At 45.2% G+C, this 20,577-nt stretch overlaps 1 protein-coding gene across 5 annotated transcripts in view; it reads right to left on the bottom strand.

Annotated features, from left to right (window-relative positions):
* MYO9A (myosin IXA) overlaps positions 1-20,577 on the bottom strand; it is a 220,181-nt gene that overhangs the window by 24,953 nt on the left and 174,651 nt on the right. For 3 of the 5 annotated variants that reach the window (XM_063926497.1, XM_063926501.1, XM_063926500.1), the window contains 11 exons: positions 15,783-15,899; positions 15,276-15,467; positions 15,130-15,177; positions 14,794-14,905; positions 11,017-11,078; positions 10,067-10,259; positions 9,280-9,408; positions 8,481-8,586; positions 8,264-8,395; positions 7,608-7,731; positions 7,407-7,460 (listed from right to left, as the gene is read on the bottom strand). In XM_063926497.1, the coding sequence (XP_063782567.1) occupies positions 7,407-7,460; positions 7,608-7,731; positions 8,264-8,395; positions 8,481-8,586; positions 9,280-9,408; positions 10,067-10,259; positions 11,017-11,078; positions 14,794-14,905; positions 15,130-15,177; positions 15,276-15,467; positions 15,783-15,899 (1,269 nt within the window). The remainder of the gene's footprint in view (positions 1-7,406; positions 7,461-7,607; positions 7,732-8,263; positions 8,396-8,480; positions 8,587-9,279; positions 9,409-10,066; positions 10,260-11,016; positions 11,079-14,793; positions 14,906-15,129; positions 15,178-15,275; positions 15,468-15,782; positions 15,900-20,577) is intronic. The other 2 variants (XM_063926498.1, XM_063926499.1) reach the window with 2 other exon arrangements.

Below are 20,577 nucleotides of genomic sequence, written 5' to 3'. Positions count from 1 at the left end.
TAGAGGCCACGGGTCTTCCGTGAGCATCTCTTGAAGTTCCGGGTACCAAGTCCTTCTTGGCCAATCCGGAGCCACGAGTATAGTCCTTACTCCTCTCCTTCTTATGATTCTCAGTACCTTGGGTATAAGAGGCAGAGGAGGGAACACATACACTGACTGGTACACCCACGGTGTTACCAGAGCGTCCACAGCTATTGCCTGAGGGTCCCTTGACCTGGCGCAATATCTGTCCAGTTTTTTGTTGAGGCGGGACGCCATCATGTCCACCTTTGGTTTTTCCCAACGGTTCACAATCATGTGGAAGACTTCTGGGTGAAGTCCCCACTCCCCCGGGTGGAGATCGTGTCTGCTGAGGAAGTCTGCTTCCCAGTTGTCCACTCCCGGAATGAACACTGCTGACAGTGCTATCACATGATTTTCCGCCCAGCGAAGAATCCTTGCAACTTCCGTCATTGCCCTCCTGCTTCTTGTGCCGCCCTGTCTGTTTACGTGGGCGACTGCCGTGATGTTGTCCGACTGGATCAGCACCGGCTGACCCTGAAGCAGAGGCCTTGCCTGACTTAGGGCATTGTAAATGGCCCTTAGTTCCAGGATATTTATGTGAAGTGACGTTTCCATGCTTGACCACAAGCCCTGGAAATTTCTTCCCTGTGTGACTGCTCCCCAGCCTCTCAGGCTGGCATCCGTGGTCACCAGGACCCAGTCCTGAATGCCGAATCTGCGGCCCTCTAGAAGATGAGCACTCTGCAACCACCACAGGAGAGACACCCTTGTCCTTGGAGACAGGGTTATCCGCTGATGCATTTGAAGATGCGATCCGGACCATTTGTCCAGCAGATCCCACTGAAAAGTTCTTGCGTGGAATCTGCCGAATGGAATCGCTTCGTAAGAAGCCACCATTTTTCCCAGGACCCTTGTGCATTGATGCACTGACACTTGGCCTGGTTTTAGGAGGTTCCTGACTAGGTCGGATAACTCCCTGGCTTTCTCCTCCGGGAGAAACACCTTTTTCTGTACTGTGTCCAGAATCATCCCTAGGAACAGCAGACGTGTCGTCGGAATCAGCTGCGATTTTGGAATATTTAGAATCCATCCGTGCTGTCGTAGTACTACTTGAGATAGTGCTACTCCGACCTCTAACTGTTCTCTGGACCTTGCCCTTATCAGGAGATTGTCCAAGTAAGGGATAATTAAGACGCCTTTTCTTCGAAGAAGAATCATCATTTCGGCCATTACCTTGGTAAAGACCCGGGGTGCCGTGGACAATCCAAACGACAGCGTCTGAAACTGATAGTGACAGTTCTGTACCACAAACCTGAGGTACCCTTGGTGAGAAGGGCAAATTGGGACATGGAGGTAAGCATCCTTGATGTCCAGAGACACCATATAGTCCCCTTCTTCCAGGTTCGCTATCACTGCTCTGAGTGATTCCATCTTGAATTTGAACCTTTGTATGTAAGTGTTCAAGGATTTCAGATTTAAAATAGGTCTCACCGAGCCGTCCGGCTTCGGTACCACAAACAGCGTGGAATAATACCCCTTTCCCTGTTGTAGGAGGGGTACCTTGATTATCACCTGCTGGGAATACAGCTTGTGAATGGCTTCCAATACCGCCTCCCTGTCGGGGGGAGACGTTGGTAAAGCAGACTTCAGGAACCGGCGAGGGGGAGACGTCTCGAATTCCAATTTGTACCCCTGAGATACTACCTGCAGGATCCAGGGGTCCACTTGCGAGTGAGCCCACTGCGCGCTGAAATTCTTGAGACGGGCCCCCACCGTGCCTGAGTCCGCTTGTAAGGCCCCAGCGTCATGCTGAGGACTTGGCAGAAGCGGGGGAGGGCTTCTGTTCCTGGGAAGAGGCTGTCTGCTGCAGTCTTTTTCCCCTTCCTCTGCCCCGGGGCAGATACGAGTGGCCTTTTGCCCGCTTGCCCTTATGGGGACGAAAGGACTGAGCCTGAAAAGACGGTGTCTTTTTCTGCTGAGAGGTGACCTGGGGTAAAAAGGTGGATTTCCCAGCCGTTGCCGTGGCCACCAGGTCCGATAGACCGACCCCAAATAACTCCTCCCCTTTATACGGCAATACTTCCATATGCCGTTTGGAATCCGCATCACCTGATTACTGTCGCGTCCATAACCCTCTTCTGGCAGAAATGGACAGCGCACTTACTCTTGATGCCAGAGTGCAAATATCCCTCTGTGCATCTCTCATATATAGAAATGCATCCTTTAAATGCTCTATAGTCAATAATATATTGTCCCTGTCCAGGGTATCAATATTTTCAGTCAGGGAATCCGACCAAGCCACCCCAGCACTGCACATCCAGGCTGAGGCGATTGCTGGTCGCAGTATAATACCAGTATGTGTGTATATACTTTTTAGGATATTTTCCAGCTTCCTATCAGCTGGTTCCTTGAGGGCGGCCGTATCAGGAGACGGTAACGCCACTTGTTTAGATAAGCGTGTGAGCGCCTTATCCACCCTAGGGGGTGTTTCCCACCGCGCCCTAACCTCTGGCGGGAAAGGGTATAATGCCAATAATTTTTTAGAAATTAACAGTTTTTTATCGGGGGAAACCCACGCTTCATCACACACCTCATTTAATTCATCTGATTCAGGAAAAACTACGGGTAGTTTTTTCACACCCCACATAATACCCTTTTTTGTGGTACTTGTAGTATCAGAAATGTTCAAAACCTCCTTCATTGCCGTGATCATGTAACGTGTGGCCCTACTGGAAAATACGTTTGTTTCCTCACTGTCGACACTGGAGTCAGTGTCCGTGTCTGGGTCTGTGTCGACCACCTGAGGTAACGGGCGCTTTAGAGCCCCTGACGGTGTTTGAGACGCCTGTACAGGTATTAACTGATTTGCCGGCTGTCTCATGTCGTCAACAGTCTTTTGTAAAGTGCTGACACTATCACGTAATTCCTTCCATAAGACCATCCAGTCAGGTGTCGACTCCCTAGGGGGTGACATCACTAATACAGGCAATTGCTCCGCCTCCATACCATTTTCCTCCTCATACATGTCGACACAACGTACCGACACACAGCACACACACAGGGAATGCTCTGATAGAGGACAGGACCCCACTAGCCCTTTGGGGAGACAGAGGGAGAGTTTGCCAGCACACACCAGAGCGCTATATATATACAGGGATAACCTTATATAAGTGTTTTTCCCTTATATAGCTGCTGTATAGATTTATCTGCCAATTTAGTGCCCCCCCTCTCTTGTTTTACCCTGTTTCTGTAGTGCAGGACTGCAGGGGAAAGTCAGGGAGCTTCCCTCCAACGGAGCTGTGAGGAAAAATGGCGCCAGTGTGCTGAGGAGATAGGCTCCGCCCCCTTCTCGGCGGCCGTTCTCCCGCTTTTTTATGGAAAAACAGGCATGAGTTAAATGCATCCATATAGCCCAGGAGCTATATGTGATGCATTTTTTGCCCCCTAAGGTGTTTATATTGCGTCTCAGGGCGCCCCCACCCAGCGCCCTGCACCCTCAGTGACCGGAGTGTGAAGTGTGCTGAGAGCAATGGCGCACAGCTGCGGTGCTGTGCGCTACCTTATTGAAGACAGGACGTCTTCTGCCGCCGATTTTTCCGGACCTCTTCTGCTCTTCTGGCTCTGTAAGGGGGACGGCGGCGCGGCTCTGGGACCCATCCATGGCTGGGCCTGTGATCGTCCCTCTGGAGCTAATGTCCAGTAGCCTAAGAAGCCCAATCCACTCTGCACGCAGGTGAGTTCGCTTCTTCTCCCCTTAGTCCCTCGATGCAGTGAGCCTGTTGCCAGCAGGTCTCACTGAAAATAAAAAACCTAAAACTAAACTTTTTTCCAAGCAGCTCAGGAGAGCCACCTAGGCTGCACCCTTCTCGTTCGGGCACAAAAATCTAACTGAGGCTTGGAGGAGGGTCATAGGGGGAGGAGCCAGTGCACACCAGGTAGTCTTAAAGCTTTTACTTTTGTGCCCAGTCTCCTGCGGAGCCGCTATTCCCCATGGTCCTTTCGGAGTCCCCAGCATCCACTAGGACGTCAGAGAAACCTCCATATGCTTTTTCGAATCCGCATCACCCGTCCATTGACGGGTCCATAAGGATCGTCTCGCTGAAATAGCCATGGCATTGGCTCTGGAACCCAGCAACCCAATGTCCCTTTGAGCATCTCTCATATACAAGACTGCGTCTTTAATATGGGCTAGAGTTAACAAAATAGCATCCCTATCTAGGGTATCAAGGTCAGCCGACAGGGTATCTGTCCAAGCTGCAACTGCGCTACATACCCATGCCGACGCAATTGCCGGTCTGAGCAAAGCACCAGTATGTGAATAAATAGACTTTAATGTAGTCTCCTGCCTGCGGTCCGCAGGGTCCTTGAGGGCCGCTGTGTCTGGAGACGGCAGCGCCACTTTCTTGGACAGGCGTGTTAAAGCCTTGTCCACCGTGGGAGAGGATTCCCAACGTACCCTGACCTGTGTAGGGAAAGGGTATGCCATATTAATTCTTTTGGGAATCTGCAGTCCCTTATCTGGAGTCTCCCAAGCTTTTTCAAATAACTCGTTAAGTTCATGAGATGGGGGAAAGTTTATTATCTGTTTCTTTCCCTTAAACATGTGTACCCTCGTGTCTGGAATAGAGGGTTCATCAGCAATATGCAACACATCTCTTATTGCAATAATCATACACTGAATACTCTTTGTCACCTTAGGGTGCAATCTAGCTTCATCATAGTCGACACTGGAATCAGAGTCCGTGTCAGTATCTGTTTCCACAATTAGTGACAAGGGACGCTTTTGAGACCCCGACGGGCCCTGTGTGTCTGTCCAATCCGAGGATTGACCCCCTGATGCCTCCCTGGATTCAGCTTTATCTAGCCTCTTATGTAAAGATGCCACACTTGCATTCAACATATGCCACATGTCCATCCATTCCTGAGTCGGCACTACCGACGGGGACACACCACTCATCTGCTCCACCTCCTCCTTGGAGAAGCCTTCCGCTTCAGACATGCCGACACGCACGTACCGACACCTCACACACACCTATATATACCTATAAGGGGACAAATCCCCAACCAGGCCCTTAGGAGAGAGAGAGTATGCCAGCACACACCCAGCGCCAAACTGACACTGGAAACTCCAGACAGCGCTTTTATATTATTATATAATGCCAATCTTCCCACTCACTGCGCTCCAATGTGCCCCCCTCCTCTTTTTCAGCCCTCTGAAGTGTTCAGCAGGGGAGAGTCCGGGGAGCCAGCGTTCTCTGCAGCCTCTGTGGAGAAAATGGCGCTGGTTAGTGCTGAGGGATCAAGCTCCGCCCCCTCCAGCGGCGGGCTTCGGTCCCTCTTCAATTTTAATAAAATGGCGGGGGATCATCTATTTGCTGCCTCCGCAGCCTAATGTGACCTTTTTTGCCCAAAAACAAGGTTTATTGCTGCCCAGGGCGCCCCCCCCTGCGCCCTGCACCCATCAGTGCTTTCTGTGTGTGGGAGCAATGGCGCGCAGCTTACCGCTGCGCACTTTACCTCATGAAGATTTGAAGTCTTCTGCCGCCTTTGACGTCTTCTTGCTTCTCATACTCACCCGGCTTCTATCTTCCGGCTCTGTGAGGAGGACGGCGGCGCGGCTCCGGGACAAACCCCCAGGGTGAGACCTGTGTTCCGACTCCCTCTGGAGCTAATGGTGTCCAGTAGCCTAAGAAGCAGAGCCTATCATTTAAGTAGGTCTGCTCCTCTCCACTCAGTCCCACAATGCAGGGAGTCTGTTGCCAGCAGTGCTCCCTGAAAATAAAAAACCTAACAAAATTATTTTTTCCACAGAAAACTCAGGAGAGCTCTCTGCAGTGCACCCTTCTCCTCTGGGCACAGGATCTAACTGAGGTCTGGAGGAGGGGCATAGAGGGAGGAGCCAGTGCACACCCATACTAAAAGTTCTTTATAGGTGCCCATGTCTCCTGCGGAGCCCGTCTATACCCCATGGTCCTTACGGAGTCCCCAGCATCCTCTAGGACGTAAGTGAAAAAACAGCTACAATTGAATAGCGCAACCACCTTTTTTTCATGCCCGGTAAATTACTGGGTCTATTTGAATACCCCCTATAGTGTCTTGTCGGAGACACTTATAGATCTCGTCTGGGAGTAGAAACACTCCACACTGTGGTTCAACTGAGATGCCATCATGTTGACTTCTACTTGCCTCCACGAGTATACCAGTTGTTGAAAACTCTTGAGATGAGGAGACAATCACTGAGATAGGATGTCATGTTCTCCAGACTGAACAGCAATATTTTGTCCGAGTTGGGGACTAACATATGTTGGATAAATTGTAATGTGACACTTTTTCTTCTCACTTTGGTCAAGAGGCGGGACTGTAGCACTTATGGTCAGCAAAGACCTAAATCGGCGTCCAGTGGCATTATGGTGTTTGTTATTTTTTGCTTTCAACATTTAGTCACAATGCAAACCCTATTCTTGAGGATTCCTACAGTGGGCTATCCAATTAGCACCGATGCGGTACGCTCCTGTCCCCAATGCAGGCACTTATCAGGGATTATGCTTCAGGCACCTGAAGCATAATCCGTGATATGTGGCCTACCGGAGTTGGGATAACACTTGGGCTCGCGGAGTAATCCCCGATCCAATGTGTTTTTGCGCGATCGCAGGTCCAATTTCATCTGATCAAAATAGCCTCTAAGTGGATACCACGATAATGAGCATTGGTCATTAATTGCATATCCAGCCATTTTGAACGGCCAAAACGGCATCTGGGCTAAATAGATTGCCCCAATGTTTTATGCATGGGTGTTACACTAACTTATACCTTCCTGGCTTTATATACATACTGATGGAGCCCTGCTCATCTATCCCTTTAATAGGATTAATTGAGCCAGTGCTGTCGGATTTAATCCCCTGCTGTATTGTTCTCTCTGTATTGTATTACACCTGAGAACAATAGATGAAAGGCTTATGCTAATAAACCTTGGTGCACCAGAGAAGGCTAGATGAGCGAGGCTTCGTCTGTACATATTACATGACATATTAAATACATGTCCATAGATTATGTGACAAAAACACAAACAGAGGTATAACACCACATACCACACATGGATTCTATTTCTAGTAATGTGCATGTAGTAGGATATACAGAGATTGTGAGTGGAATGGCATGTGTACACTGAAGAGGATAGAATTGGTCAATGAATTAATAAAGTGGAGTTGCTGGAAAGCACACACAATGTTTATAAAGACAAGTAATATAAGTACAATGAGCTTAATGTCAAAATGGGGATAAGACATGCATAAGAAATGCTATGTAGTGGTACCATATACAGTAAAGTGAGTGTAAGAGTATACTTGTGTTAATGGGGACAAAATGAATGAGCGTCACAGACAGCCTGATCTTAGTATACATACCGACAGGGTGCTGCGATTTATGCTCATAAATCTAACTGCAATTAGTACGGGTTTCTGGATTGGAGAAGGAGATGAAAGGAAAGCAGAAGGTTAGAAGCGGAGAGGAGTTAAAGATGGCGAGCAGAAGGGGCAAGTCTGAGCGTGTTACAGTTACAATGGAGTTTACGTCTCAACCCCCCTAGAAACACAAATTTCCCTCACCATGGACCTGCGAATTAAAGACAGGCGACTCTTGGCTTTGTTCTCTGCAAACTCCAGGCTATTGATATCCTTCAGGCGAGCTCTGTATTTATTCATTTGTTCCAACACAATCAGCTCCACACAGCTACATCGAGAGAGACATTACCAGAGCAGTAGAAGACATTACTTCATCAGTAGATACAATCAAAGATATTAGGAGGGGGTCATATGATGTCACTGAGCATAATCTATGGCATAACAATTGTTTCACATAGTGTAATATTAGTAGGTATTCTAAGAACTAAAACAAATAGTATATAAGAGGAGCTATATTGTTGAATCTATGAGTATCTAGAATCTAGGAGTAATCTATGAACAGGTTACATAGTAAAATATGGCAGGCATTCCCAACCTCATTCCTAAAGGCACACTAACAGTGCAGGTTTTACTGATATCCAGGATTCAGCACCGTTGGTTACATCAAAATAGCTGAGGTACTAATTAAGTCACCTGTGCTCAAGCATGGAAATAACTAAAACCTGGACTGTTGGTGTGCCCTGCGGAGCGTGGTTGAGAATGCCTGAAATAGGATGAGGTACTTGGCTTAGTTGATCATACAGACTTTAGTTTAAAAAAGAAAGCCAATGATTAAAATAACGAAAGGCTGCGTCTCTTACGCTGTCGTCTTTCCAATATCCTGCACACTTTGCAGTGGGTCTGTGGTATCTGGGCAACGGAGAATACATGGGGCAAATACAATTGCTAGTGCGTTGGCAGACATGCGATTGGTCTCCTCCTGTTGTGCGATCCTAAAGACATTAAAAGTGGTAAATAAGCATATATGGCTGTGACATATACAAGTCTATACAGTAGCATCACTAAAAGAGTTGCCACCTGACAAGATGAAAGATGAGTCTTTCCAAAGTACTGAGGTGCGTCCGAGAGAGTTGATCTATTACTGAATAAACCCCCCGCACTGTTTCCTTCCTCTCTCCAAGACCTGAAGAAAAGAGGTAGGACAATTCTTAATGTAAAGCAGTATTATAGAATAAAGCCAATACAAACAACCCCCCCAGAAATATATAAAAAAAAAAAAAGAAGGTGGTGCCTATGTGTGTTTAAGACCTTCAGGTGTTTAAATGGTGGAGTGGAGTGCTTATCTAAATGTCTCCCCCAGTAGCTTATGCGGCTGATACCTGGGAGAGTGCACTATCAGAGGCTCTGAACCTGCCTGCTGCACCCAACAACTGGGGTACAGCCAGCACTGATTTTCTTACAACTACCATGTATACATGTTTTATGATTTCTACTATTTATATATTCTTATTTGTACTACTATAGTATGTCGGTAATGTACTTTTGCATGCACTATATATTCTACTATGCTTGTTTTGTACTTCTGTATGTACTATGTAAAGTGCTGCACACACCTTGCGGTACCCTATAAATAATGGATAATAATAATAAAAATCATAGTAATGACAAACAGGGAACAAACACAAAAAAAAGAAGAAGGTTCGGCTGAGATGTTTAGTAAAGGAATTAAGTGAAAAAGCAGGAAGCACAGGAGTGAAGAGTAAGAAAAATCATGTCAGGGAAAGGACAAAGTACATGGAAAAGTCATTTAAGGGTAATCAATTGGAGGAGACAGAGGCATGGCATTCAAGGCTCAAAGTTGTCTGCAATTGCTCACCCATAGATCTGAGGAACTCTTCATATAGTTCAAATGTCATCAGGGGATTGGGAAGCTCCCTCAGCCACTGTTTGAACACACTAGCAATCACATGGATGTTGTAATCGTCCAGATTTACACTGTCAATATCTGCAATAGTCACAAAGATGAGAAACCGCATTACAGGACTAGATACAGAGAGTGAGAGACAGCACCACCATAGTTTTGGATGTACTTTACAACTGAAATTGTCATTATATAGGAGGCCCACGGAGAATAGAATAAACTTTAGGTCATCTTAACGGATAGCTGTAACTTCTGCCACAAACTATGACAACCAGAAAAAAAAAAAAAAAGTTAATAAATAAAAAGGAGCCTGGATACCAATGATAAAGTTAATTATATGTGAGAAATCAAGAAATATCATTAAGCTGCATTCACATGGTCTGACTGGTTCCAGGACATCTGCAGCTATCCTAGAATGAGATGCTTTCTCCTAGGTGGCAGGCTTTTTTGAAGCACCTACTGGCATCATCAATATGAAGCGAATATTAAGCTATCTGTTTGCACCACGACAATGCTCAGATTGAAAAAAAAGTCTGCAAGAACAGGAGATTGTACACCAGGCTTGTACTTTTGCAGACATTGAGGTAGCTGTCAGATACTGTAGGAAGGATATGTGGGCTCAGAATACAGACTTTTTCTTTCATTATACACTCAAAATTGTAGTTTGAGGTAGAGGCAGAACTCAAGGAGACGTTTATGGTAACCACAGATGGGGACTGTGGAAGAGAAAAGATATAATCACCTGTGTCCAGGTTCTGTCTCAGCTCACGAATCTTGTTTGTGGATCCAGGTTTCCTGTATATGCCTTCTGTATACAAGCCATGCATCTCAATGTAACTGATAAGTTTCTCTAGCAGCACAGGAACAGTCCTCTCTTCATTAGTGAGACGTGACAACTCTACTCCAAAGTGACGGGGGGACAGCTCACAATCATACTAAATTGTAATAATCAAGATGGTAGAGAAAGCGTGGCATAAATAATACTGTATAAAGGGAATAATAGGACAATCTAAAAACAAATGAGTGTATAAGTAAGACTTGGCTATGTGCATACAAGACATAGATCATTTTGTCTTATCCATACATTTTAGAAGAATAAAAAAAACCCAAAGAGATGGAAGCTGATCATTGATCTTACCGAGGCAGATGACGCAACAGGTCTTGGGAATGTACATATGTTCTATCTCTCCCCCATTCCTGCATTGATATTTGCCTTGCTATGGATGTGTGCACTGCATGAATGTCTTCCATGTCAAAAAGCAACCTTGGTGCAGCTATGAAACTGCCAAATGCCTATATGCTTGCTGTGGCGATATGTGTGTGATAACTACGGAATACGTAGGTTTATGGCTAAATTCAGATGTACAGCTGTACTCACAGTATCAATGCAGGTAGCGGAGGTAATGCAGAAACATACAGAGGACCAGTCAATGATATATGTGCAGCTGTATGCAGGTAAACAGCGATATTTCCTACACAGCCATGTAGTACTGTGACACTCAAACACCATAAAGATGGTGCTGCGAATGCGCAGAAGCTCTGTTGGTGGATATCTTGGAAAAGGTCCTAATGCCTCAGTAAAGGCACAATGGAGATAGCACAGGAACACACTCTATTACCAACAGAGACACACATAACTCAATAAAGGCAGCAAACAGTACACTCACACATACTGTATAATACATAGCTCACCTTTTTACTGCATGTTGTAGTGATCTGGGAACAGCACTTCTTATGGCAAGCAAATCTACACACTGAGATATAATACTGTATAAATTTCCATAATAAAAACCACACAGAATGACAAAAACATATTCTATAACAGAGGAGTATGCGGATAAAGCATGTTGTGAAAACCATATATATATTATATGTTCCAGTCTGGAATAATAATAAAAAAAAGCGGTCTAGCTTGGAAATGCTGCTGTGGGGTAAAGAGAATACTGGAATCATACATTAAGCCATGCAACATTTCAAATTAATATTATATATATATATATATATATATATATATATGCGAAAGCCCTCACTGACTGACTGATTGACTGATTCATCACTTAGGGGTGTATTCAATAATTGTCTTGTCGGAAAGACAGTAACTTCCGACAGGTTTAGGCCGGAAGGGGTGCTGACCTATTTAATAGAGGGCCGTTTTTTTCCGACAAGTCGGGAATTCTCGTCTTGTCAGAAAGCTGTCGGAATGCACGCGTATCCGAGTGTATTGTCGGAAGCGCAGCCAAACACGACAGGTTTTAGCCCCGTTTTCGACCATGTCAAACCGACTTTTAAAAAAAGTTGGATTGCCATTGTCGGGATCGGCAAACCTGTCGGGTTTGGCCCGGCATTGAATACTGACCTGTCGGATCTTTTCTGTCGGAAAAGATCCGACAGGTATTGAATATAGCCCTAATTCTCTTACTTCCTGATACGTTAGGAAGATGAATTTTAACATATGTATTCTTCAGGTGGGAAATAGAAAAACTACGTAATTAGAATTTTGAAAAACCTCCCCTATAGGGATGAAAAGGGGGTTGACATAATTATGTCATAACCAATGTGTGGCTTGTGTTGCATGAACAATAATGCCCAAATGGACAACCAGATCAAAATTTGGATTGCACCTCCAGTGTGTAGAATATAATAAACTACAAAAATGCAAAAGCCATCACTCACTCACTGGCGTATATTCAATAACAGTCGGATCCATTCCGACATGCAGTTGTCGGAATGGATCTGACAACCTCTAATAAATGGATGGCCAAATCTGACTATCGGATTTGGCCGTACACAGGGTCCTGTCAGGCCGCTGCTGTCAGCGGCTGCGGATGAGCTGACAGCAGCGGCCAGGGGAGCAGAGATCGGCGTCCGCGAAAGGGAGGGACTGCCTGCGGGGGACATGTGTGGAGCGGCGGGGGGAGGCGCTGCAGGGAGAGAGGTGCCTGACCGGGGGACAACCCGGCACCTCTCTCCCTGCAGCGCCTCCCCCTGCCGCCGCAGACATGTACCCCGCAGCCAGCTCTCCCCGCCGGCCACCGATCTCAGCTCCACAGCCACCCACAGCACTGCCCCTCTCCTCACCTCAATCAGACTTGTTTTCAAGTCGGATTGAGTTTGTCGGAAAGGGGGCCAAAACCTGTCGGATTTGGCCCCATTTCCGACAGAAGCACGTGGATCGGCGTCTATTCCGCCGTTCCACGTGTTTTCCGACAAGTCGGGAATTCCTGACTTGTCGGAAAAAATAAGCCCCTATTGAATAGGTCAGAACCCCTTCCGACCTATTTCTGTTGGAAGCTGCCGTCTTTCCGACAAGACGGCAGCTTCCGACAGTTATTGAATACACCCCAGGTGGGAAATAGGAAAACTACGTATCTAGAATTTTACTAAACCTCCCCTAAGGGGATGAAAAGGGGGTTAAGACGTCTCAAATTTACAGCTCTATAGATTTACCAAATTTTTAACACTCATTTATATTTACAACCGTGACAATCAGAAATCCCTGTGCGGAGAATGAGTAGAACAGCTAGTTACTTGAAAAACTCCTCTTCCCCAAAGAACTGTAGAAGCGCAGATATGCCGCTGCCTCCTCTTTGCCGCAAATGCGATTATTTGAGGTAATGTAGGTTCAATTAGTGTGCCCGTGAATGGGTATGCGTGCTGTAGACGCACCCATGTCCCAAAGGAATGCATGGTGCATACGCACCAGCGACTAAACGTGCACGGTCATAATAGTCACATGCCGCAATGTGTGCGACAATCTTGGCAAAGATGAGGCTGGGCAAGAGACAAAGATAGGTTAAAAGTGCCTTTAAAATGTAGCAAATTTTGTTTAATAAACAATTTCTGATAGAAATTAATAAGAATTTGTCTAGCTTGAACATATTATACTTCCGCATATAAAAGAGAATTTATGTTTAAATAGAACTCCCAATTTCTCGACTTCAATTTTATTTACACTTTAAAAAAAATATATTCTGCATTACATTTTCAGAATACCATTAAAGTATTAAATTATATTATTATTAATTATATTAAAAACTTTATTAAAGAAAAATATTTATGAAAGTGTCATTTTGATACAATATCAAGCACTTTTATAAATAACCTATTCTTGCACAGATTTTGCATCGTAGCTATGAGATTTATCAGCAAACCTCTGCCATATATTCCTAATCACTTAGGGGGAATTCAATCAGCCCCAAAAAAAAAATTGGGAGAAAAAACAAACAAAAAAAAATAAATGATTTTTACTACAATTTTTTGCCCAATGTTTTTTTTTTCTTGGCAACTCAATTTTAGCCACTTTATTTCTCACAAAAAAGTCCCATTTTCAGGTGAAAACAAATAGAATACAGGATAAGTTCCTGGACCTACCGTATATACTCGAGTATAAGCCGACTTTTTCAGCACTTTTTTTTGTGCTGAAAAAGCCCCTTCGGCTTATACTCGAGTCAGTATTTAGAAGGAACACGGAGGGCACAGCGCGCAGCTCTCCTGTGTCCCTCCTGTGTCCCCCCTGCGTCTCCAGCGGCAACGGCGTGTGTGTGTGTTAAAGGAAGTGCATGAACCGGCACTTCCTTTAACACACACATACACGCCGCTGCCGCCGGAGACGCAGGAGGGACACAGGAGAGCCGCGCGCTGTGCCCTCCGTGTCCTTACTTCAGAAGACAGCGCGGGAGCGACGTATGGGTAAGTAACTGGCACTGTGGGGCATATCTGGCAGCATGAGGGCATATCTGGCACATCTGGCACTGTGGGGCATATCTGGCAGCATGAGGGCATATCTGGCACTGTGGGGCATATCTGGAAGCATGAGGGCATATCTGGCACATCTGGCACTGTGGGGCATATCTGGCAGCATCAGGGCATATCTGGCACTGTGGGGCATATCTGGCACTGTGGGGTATATCTGGAAGCATGAGGGCATATCTGGCACTGTGGGGTATATCTGGCAGCATGAGGGCATATCTGGCACTGTGGGGGCATATCTGGCAGATATGAGGGCATATCTGGCACTGAGGGCTGTGTACGGCTAGAGCTGCATTTCCCACCCTAGGCTTATACTCGAGTCAATAAGTTTTCCCAGGTTTTTGTGGTAAAATTAGGTGCCTCGGCTTATATTCGGGTCGACTTATACTTGAGTATATACGGTATGTGTTTTTGCAGCCATGATCGCGAAAACAGGGCACTTAGTGGTGAGTTTTCTATGGGACCTTAGCAGGTTCCCAAAACAATCCCAGATAAGTTTTCTTTGTCGAATCCCAGATAAGTGCCAACATCGGGCTTCCTTGGGGGCTAATTGGATAGCCCCGGAGGAATCAATTAGCCTGCGCAACTGAATTCCCCGCCAAATTGCATATAATAAGAATGGAGAACACACAAACGACTACCTAAAGATACAAAGTTGTAACAATGCAAGTTTGCTACCCGTATTTGGAGATGGCAAAAATGTGTATGTTCCAATCTTACGTTTACAAACAGCAGCTCTGTCCATGATCCAGATAAGTGAAGAGCAGAACTCGCAGTATGTGGGAATGTTGTATTGGGTGGCTTTAAATATATGACCATTGTGTTCCTCAACCTGAAAAATATGGTAAGAATACCGTGAAGGAAAAGAAAAAAAAGAAACAGATGCAAAGTATGGCTGTTTAGGGGCTGGTAGAATGGCGGTGATCAGTACAAATACCAAATTAGAAGACTTATAAAAAGGAAAGCTTTAGCAGCAGTAAAATAACAGGACAAAGAAAAGAGGATAACAGGAAAAGAAAGTTTGAAAACCATATGGAAATAATCACATTAACTTACGATATCGGACTCCTTTTTCCTTCTCTTTTTTCTTTCCGTCTTCTGTGTCTTGCAAGAAAGACATAATATATAATATAAATTATTAATATAATATTTTCAATATTTAACTCACAGACGAAGGCTTTGACTCATTTGGTTATAATTACCTTTCCTGTGGTGTAATTCAGAGGTTTATAATCATGAACAAATTCATCTAAGAAAACCTTGAATGTATTGATCCAAACTCTCACTGGGGATTCGCTCCATGCCCGTGGTTGATGCTGTTTCATGGTCTTGTCCAGGATCTGCTCAAAGAGAGCCCCAAGGTCCCTGTAACGGATGCTTTTCCCATCTTCTCCCTGTAGCATGTGATGGGATTAAAGGTTTATAAAATATTAAAACAACTCACACAAATCTGAATAATCAAAAGGAAGGTTACTGCCGGGGCGGAGGCAATGCAACACTGACAAATTCATAAAAAAAAATAAAAATAAATGAATGTGCGAATGATCAGGGTGTGAGAACATAATATTATCATACCTATTAGGGGTGTGATAACCTCAGATTATCAGAACGAGGATTGTTAACTACACAGTGTGGGACTGATTACAGAAAAACACCTTGATCACTGTGCTCTAAACTGTTCCAACATCAACAAGTCAGACGTTAGTTACCATGAGTGAAGTTGAATAAAGACTGAAAATATTCTGCCGAAATTCTTTTAGAGCTCTTTTGAAGAGAACATCCACCATAGAATCCTTCTTTCCATCTTCTGAATCCAAATCATTAATCTGTAAAGGGAGATATGTTAGATCTGCTACATAAGCAAATGGAAATAAAACAAAAAACACTAATACATATTCTGTAGATATAAATATAATAAACCCTCAGTTGTGTCCTGGAATAAATGAAGCAAGGAGTACACATTTGCAATATATGCACAATACCTGGGACTAGTGAGAAAAGCTACTGCCTGATATTAGTCTACATTACTATAAAGCCCAACCGTGCCAACCATCACACTGGCTGTGGTGAAGAGAAGGTGTGGCAAGGTTCTCCCTCCCCCACACCCTGCTCGTGCTGTATAACATATTTTATCTAATTTGCCCATTGCATTGTAATGCAGACACAGCATGCCTTGTATATAAAAATGTTGCAAATCAGAACTAATCATGTACTGTGGTGGTTCAATGGGAATCAGTGAGAATCTGGTGGAACAACACTGCCACTTCTGTAACCATTTGCAGGAATATTTGATATGCGGTGCGATTGGATTTCCAGTAACTGACTATTCAAATATTGTACTGTAACAGATCTATTGTCAACGGTACGTGGGATCTAAGAGTCTGTAAGGTTTCTGCCTTTAACATAAAGTCGTTTAAATATAGAATTACTTTTACTCCCTTTGATCATTGAAATGTGTCCATAACTGCCACCAGTTTTGTAAAAACCCGAGATTGTAGTTGAGAGGCCAAAGGGGACATCCCGAAATTCAAAAGCGTGAGAACCTACTCTGAATCAGAGGAATTGCTGGTGTCCCTCACAAATGGGTACATGGAGATAAGCAACTCTGATGTCCAGAGATACCATGTATTCCATTTTTTCCATACTGTTTATAACCGATCATAGAAACTCCATTTGAGACTCTGCCTCTCTAGATGAAGTTTCAATGACAGATTTGGAATTCGGATGGACCAGTCTGTTTTTTTTTTTTTTTAACTAGAAATAGATTTGAGTAAAAACTGAACTTTCTCTGAGTGACTGGGACAGGAGTGATGACTGCAAACATTAAAAAAAAGTGTGAATTGCTTCTGTTGGAGTCAAGTTTGTCTGCAACTGGGGGAACAACAATCGTAAAAAAACAAACAAACTATTGGGTGAAGGATTTTTTAGGTTTAAAAAAATAATCCCAAGAGACTGTGCCCATCACCTAGATGTCTGATATTATCGCCAACCACCTGTCCCTGTAAGCTGATAAACGCTCCCACCATGGTCTCCACCAAGTGAGAGGAAACACTGTCATGCTGGTTTGTCCACAGACTTGATTTGGCTACCGGACTGTGATCAGTCCTTGCTTGCTTCCCTGTAGGTCTTCCATCTCTACCTGAGGTGGACTGTTCCCTAGGCTTTTGGGCGAAATGAACGAAAGTGAGGTCCACGATAATTTAGAGCTGAAGCAGGTAATAATGCTTCCTTTGTAACTGTAAAAGCAGCAATAATTTATTTTTCTAATACTACTAGACCAGAAAATCTCCTATGATTCTTGGTCTACCTGCCAGTAACAATAGCTGCTTCCTAAGTGCTGATTCTCTAATGTGCTCTACATGGGTAAGAAGCTTGGATCTAGGTTTGCCGAACTTCAGTCCATTCTCTAAATAATATACCCATCTTTCCACACCTTTATTGACCATGCAAAGCGAACATATGTTGATGAGAAGCCCTAGCTGCTATGTAAATTGATTTCTACCTGAACTGCCCTTAGAGAAGCACTAAGAGGATGAATATTAATTTTCTTAAAAAAATCGTGCAATTAGAGAGTCAACTTTTGGATACAAAGAAGCATGTTTTGTGGAAACCTGAAACCCCTTATTCAGATTTTAACCATATTTCTCATAAGAAACCATCTAACTGAGGAAAATTGTTGTTTACAGAACCTCTGCTAATTATATTTAGCACTTCTTTGACTGTGTGAATAAGATTTAATACCTCATAGCACTGATTCTGTCCTCTTCAGCTAGTGAGGATACATCTTGATCAGAATCTGGGTTACAGTCCTCTTCCATTTGAGAGGACACAGTGATCGCGCTGAGACCAAAAAAAAAGTGGGTCCCAGGGACCCCTCACTTTTAAAAATTGGGGTCCTACCTGTCCTTTTTTGGGTCCCATCGGAATGAAGGTTTTAATTAGTCTTATTAATGATTCAAATATAAAAACACAAACTTGATTTGGACACTACAAAAGGGGTGCATGGGGGAGGATGGGGTGACGATGCTGCTGGGCTGTGTAGCATACAGGACAACCCGCACTTTAGATGTAATTAGACATTTTGGTGACCTTGTGGCAGAAAGAGAATTGGTTCTCCCGCACCGACACTGAAAACAGCGACAGTGCGCGCCGAAGGCGCGCTGGAATTTTTTAGGGGCGTAGCTTTGTGGGGAAGGGGCGTGGTCACATAACAGTACCAATTCACATTATTACACACAGTAGTGCCGCTTATACACATTGCACCAGGTAGAACCTCCTATACACACTGAGCCAAGGAGAGCACGTTATACACATTGCGCCAGGCAGAGCACGTTATACACATTGCGCCACACGTTGCACCAGGTAGAGCACGTTATACACATTGCACCAGGTAGAGCACGTTATACACATTGCGCCAGGTAGAGCACGTTATACATATTGCGCCAGGCGAAGCACGTTATGCACATTGCGCCAGGCAGAGCACGTTATACACATTGCGCCAGGTAGAGCACTTAACAATTATATGATTAAAAAACAGGACAACATTATTAAATACATTTTCTATATGTAATTGGTTTATGGTGCCGCTATAATAGAGCCCCAGACTGGATTTAGACACTACAAAAGTGTTGTGGGGGAGGGAGGGTGACAATGCTGCTGGGCTGTTATCATATCGGAAGTATGCATTCAGGATCCTGGCTGTCGGGATCCCAGCAGTGTAATACCGATGCCGGAATCCTGACAGCCGCCACAATACCAACGCTGGCATCCCGAGGAGATCAGGATCCCGGCAACGATATCCTGACAGTCCGGATCCTGAAGGGAAGTATGCACTGCCGCCACTGGTTTAGCGTGCGGGTGGGAAGGGGGGGGGGGGGGGGGGGGGGGTTAGGATATGGTGCTTGGGGAGGGTTAGGGTTAGGCTGCAGAGAGGGGGTATAAGTGTTAGGCACTAAGGGGGTGGGTTAGGTTTAGGCTGCGGGAAACGGAGGGTTAGGGGTGGGAGGTTAGGGTACCCTCTGCACTCGTCACTCTTGTCGGCTTTGCTGCGATCGGGATGCTGGTGTCGGTATACTAAATGCCAACATCCTGACCGACGACTTCGGACACTTGGTACAACCAATGGATTTGAGTCATCCTGACTGTAATTTATGTGCTGACTGATCAACTTCAGTGACACTCACTGTGCTGGCTGCCTGTACAGTAACCAGCGGCAACCAGCAGTAACCAACAGCAACCAGCAGTAACCAACAAAGGCAGCCAGAACAGTGAGTGTCACTGAAGTTGATCAGTCAGCACATAAATTACAGGCAGCATGACTCGAATCCAGTGGTTGTATCAAGGGTCCTGTATGCTGCAGAGACCAGCAGCACTGTCACCCTCTCGCCTCACCCCCACTCCATACCACAAAAATGTTGCGTTTAACACCTGTTTGCCGGCGCCATGCAGCCCCCATCCCACCGATATGAACAGCCCCCCAGCCGCCACCGCAAGTCCAGCTCACCCTTCCGCACAGCACGCACAGTCCGCGGTCACCGGCGTTCAACTTCCCCGCAGCACAGTGTGTAGCGCGCCGCAGAGCCGTCCTCACTCTCTGTCCGGCTCCCTTGAAGCTGCAGCAGGTGATCGGGGGGGGGGGGAGCCGTCCTCACTCTCTGTCCGGGGGGTAGGGGGGGGGGCGGCCCGCGCCGCCACAAGAGGACTTAAACAAGATACAGGAAGCTTAAACAAGATGAACAGCTTCAGCGGAGCGCGTCCCCGGGGACCCACACAGTTTAGAAAAGTGAGTCCCCGGACCACAGATCAGGGTAAAATACGCGCTATAGCGCGTATTTGCGAACACTGGGACATATCAGCTGAGTCATGTAGAGACTGAAAAGTTCCAGGAAGATGCATCTGAGGCATGATCTAAAGGGCCCCATACATTACAACGAAATGTCTGAGGCTGAAGTCGGATGTAATTTCCCTTGAACTCTCCCGGGACCTTCCCGGGAGTGATTCCATACGATTTGGCACTTTTGTGCTATTTTTGCATAAGATATATCGCATGCGATTGATGAAGCCGCTATACATTGCACGCAATATATCGTATGGCATACAATTGTACCATGATATATATCTGATGGGCAGGATAGAGGGCTACGGGGGCTGGGAGTGTCCTGAGAATGCCAGTCAAACTTCCCTGTGATACATCGCATGCAATATATCACATGCACAAAAAACACACTTTTTCCATCCGATTCCATACAATTCCGATATATCATTAGTGCAGCACTAACGACCTAGGGGATCCTATCCGACAGCCACGGGGATGCGCATCAGATTGGATACGATCTAAAACACATACGATTGTACACAATTTCATACAATATATCAGACGGATATATCGGAATTGTATGAAATTGTGTAAAATCGTCCTAGTGTATGGGGCCCTTAACAGTGTCCCTGGGAAAGAAGAAAGCTGAACCAGACCCTCAACTAACCAAAATAATGCTTGCACACAGG

This window comes from Pseudophryne corroboree, chromosome 6 (assembly GCF_028390025.1).
Source record: "Pseudophryne corroboree isolate aPseCor3 chromosome 6, aPseCor3.hap2, whole genome shotgun sequence".
Taxonomy (NCBI): domain Eukaryota; kingdom Metazoa; phylum Chordata; class Amphibia; order Anura; family Myobatrachidae; genus Pseudophryne; species Pseudophryne corroboree.
The sequence above is the reverse complement of the archived record's forward strand: the minus strand, read 5'-3'. Positions and strand labels throughout refer to the sequence as shown.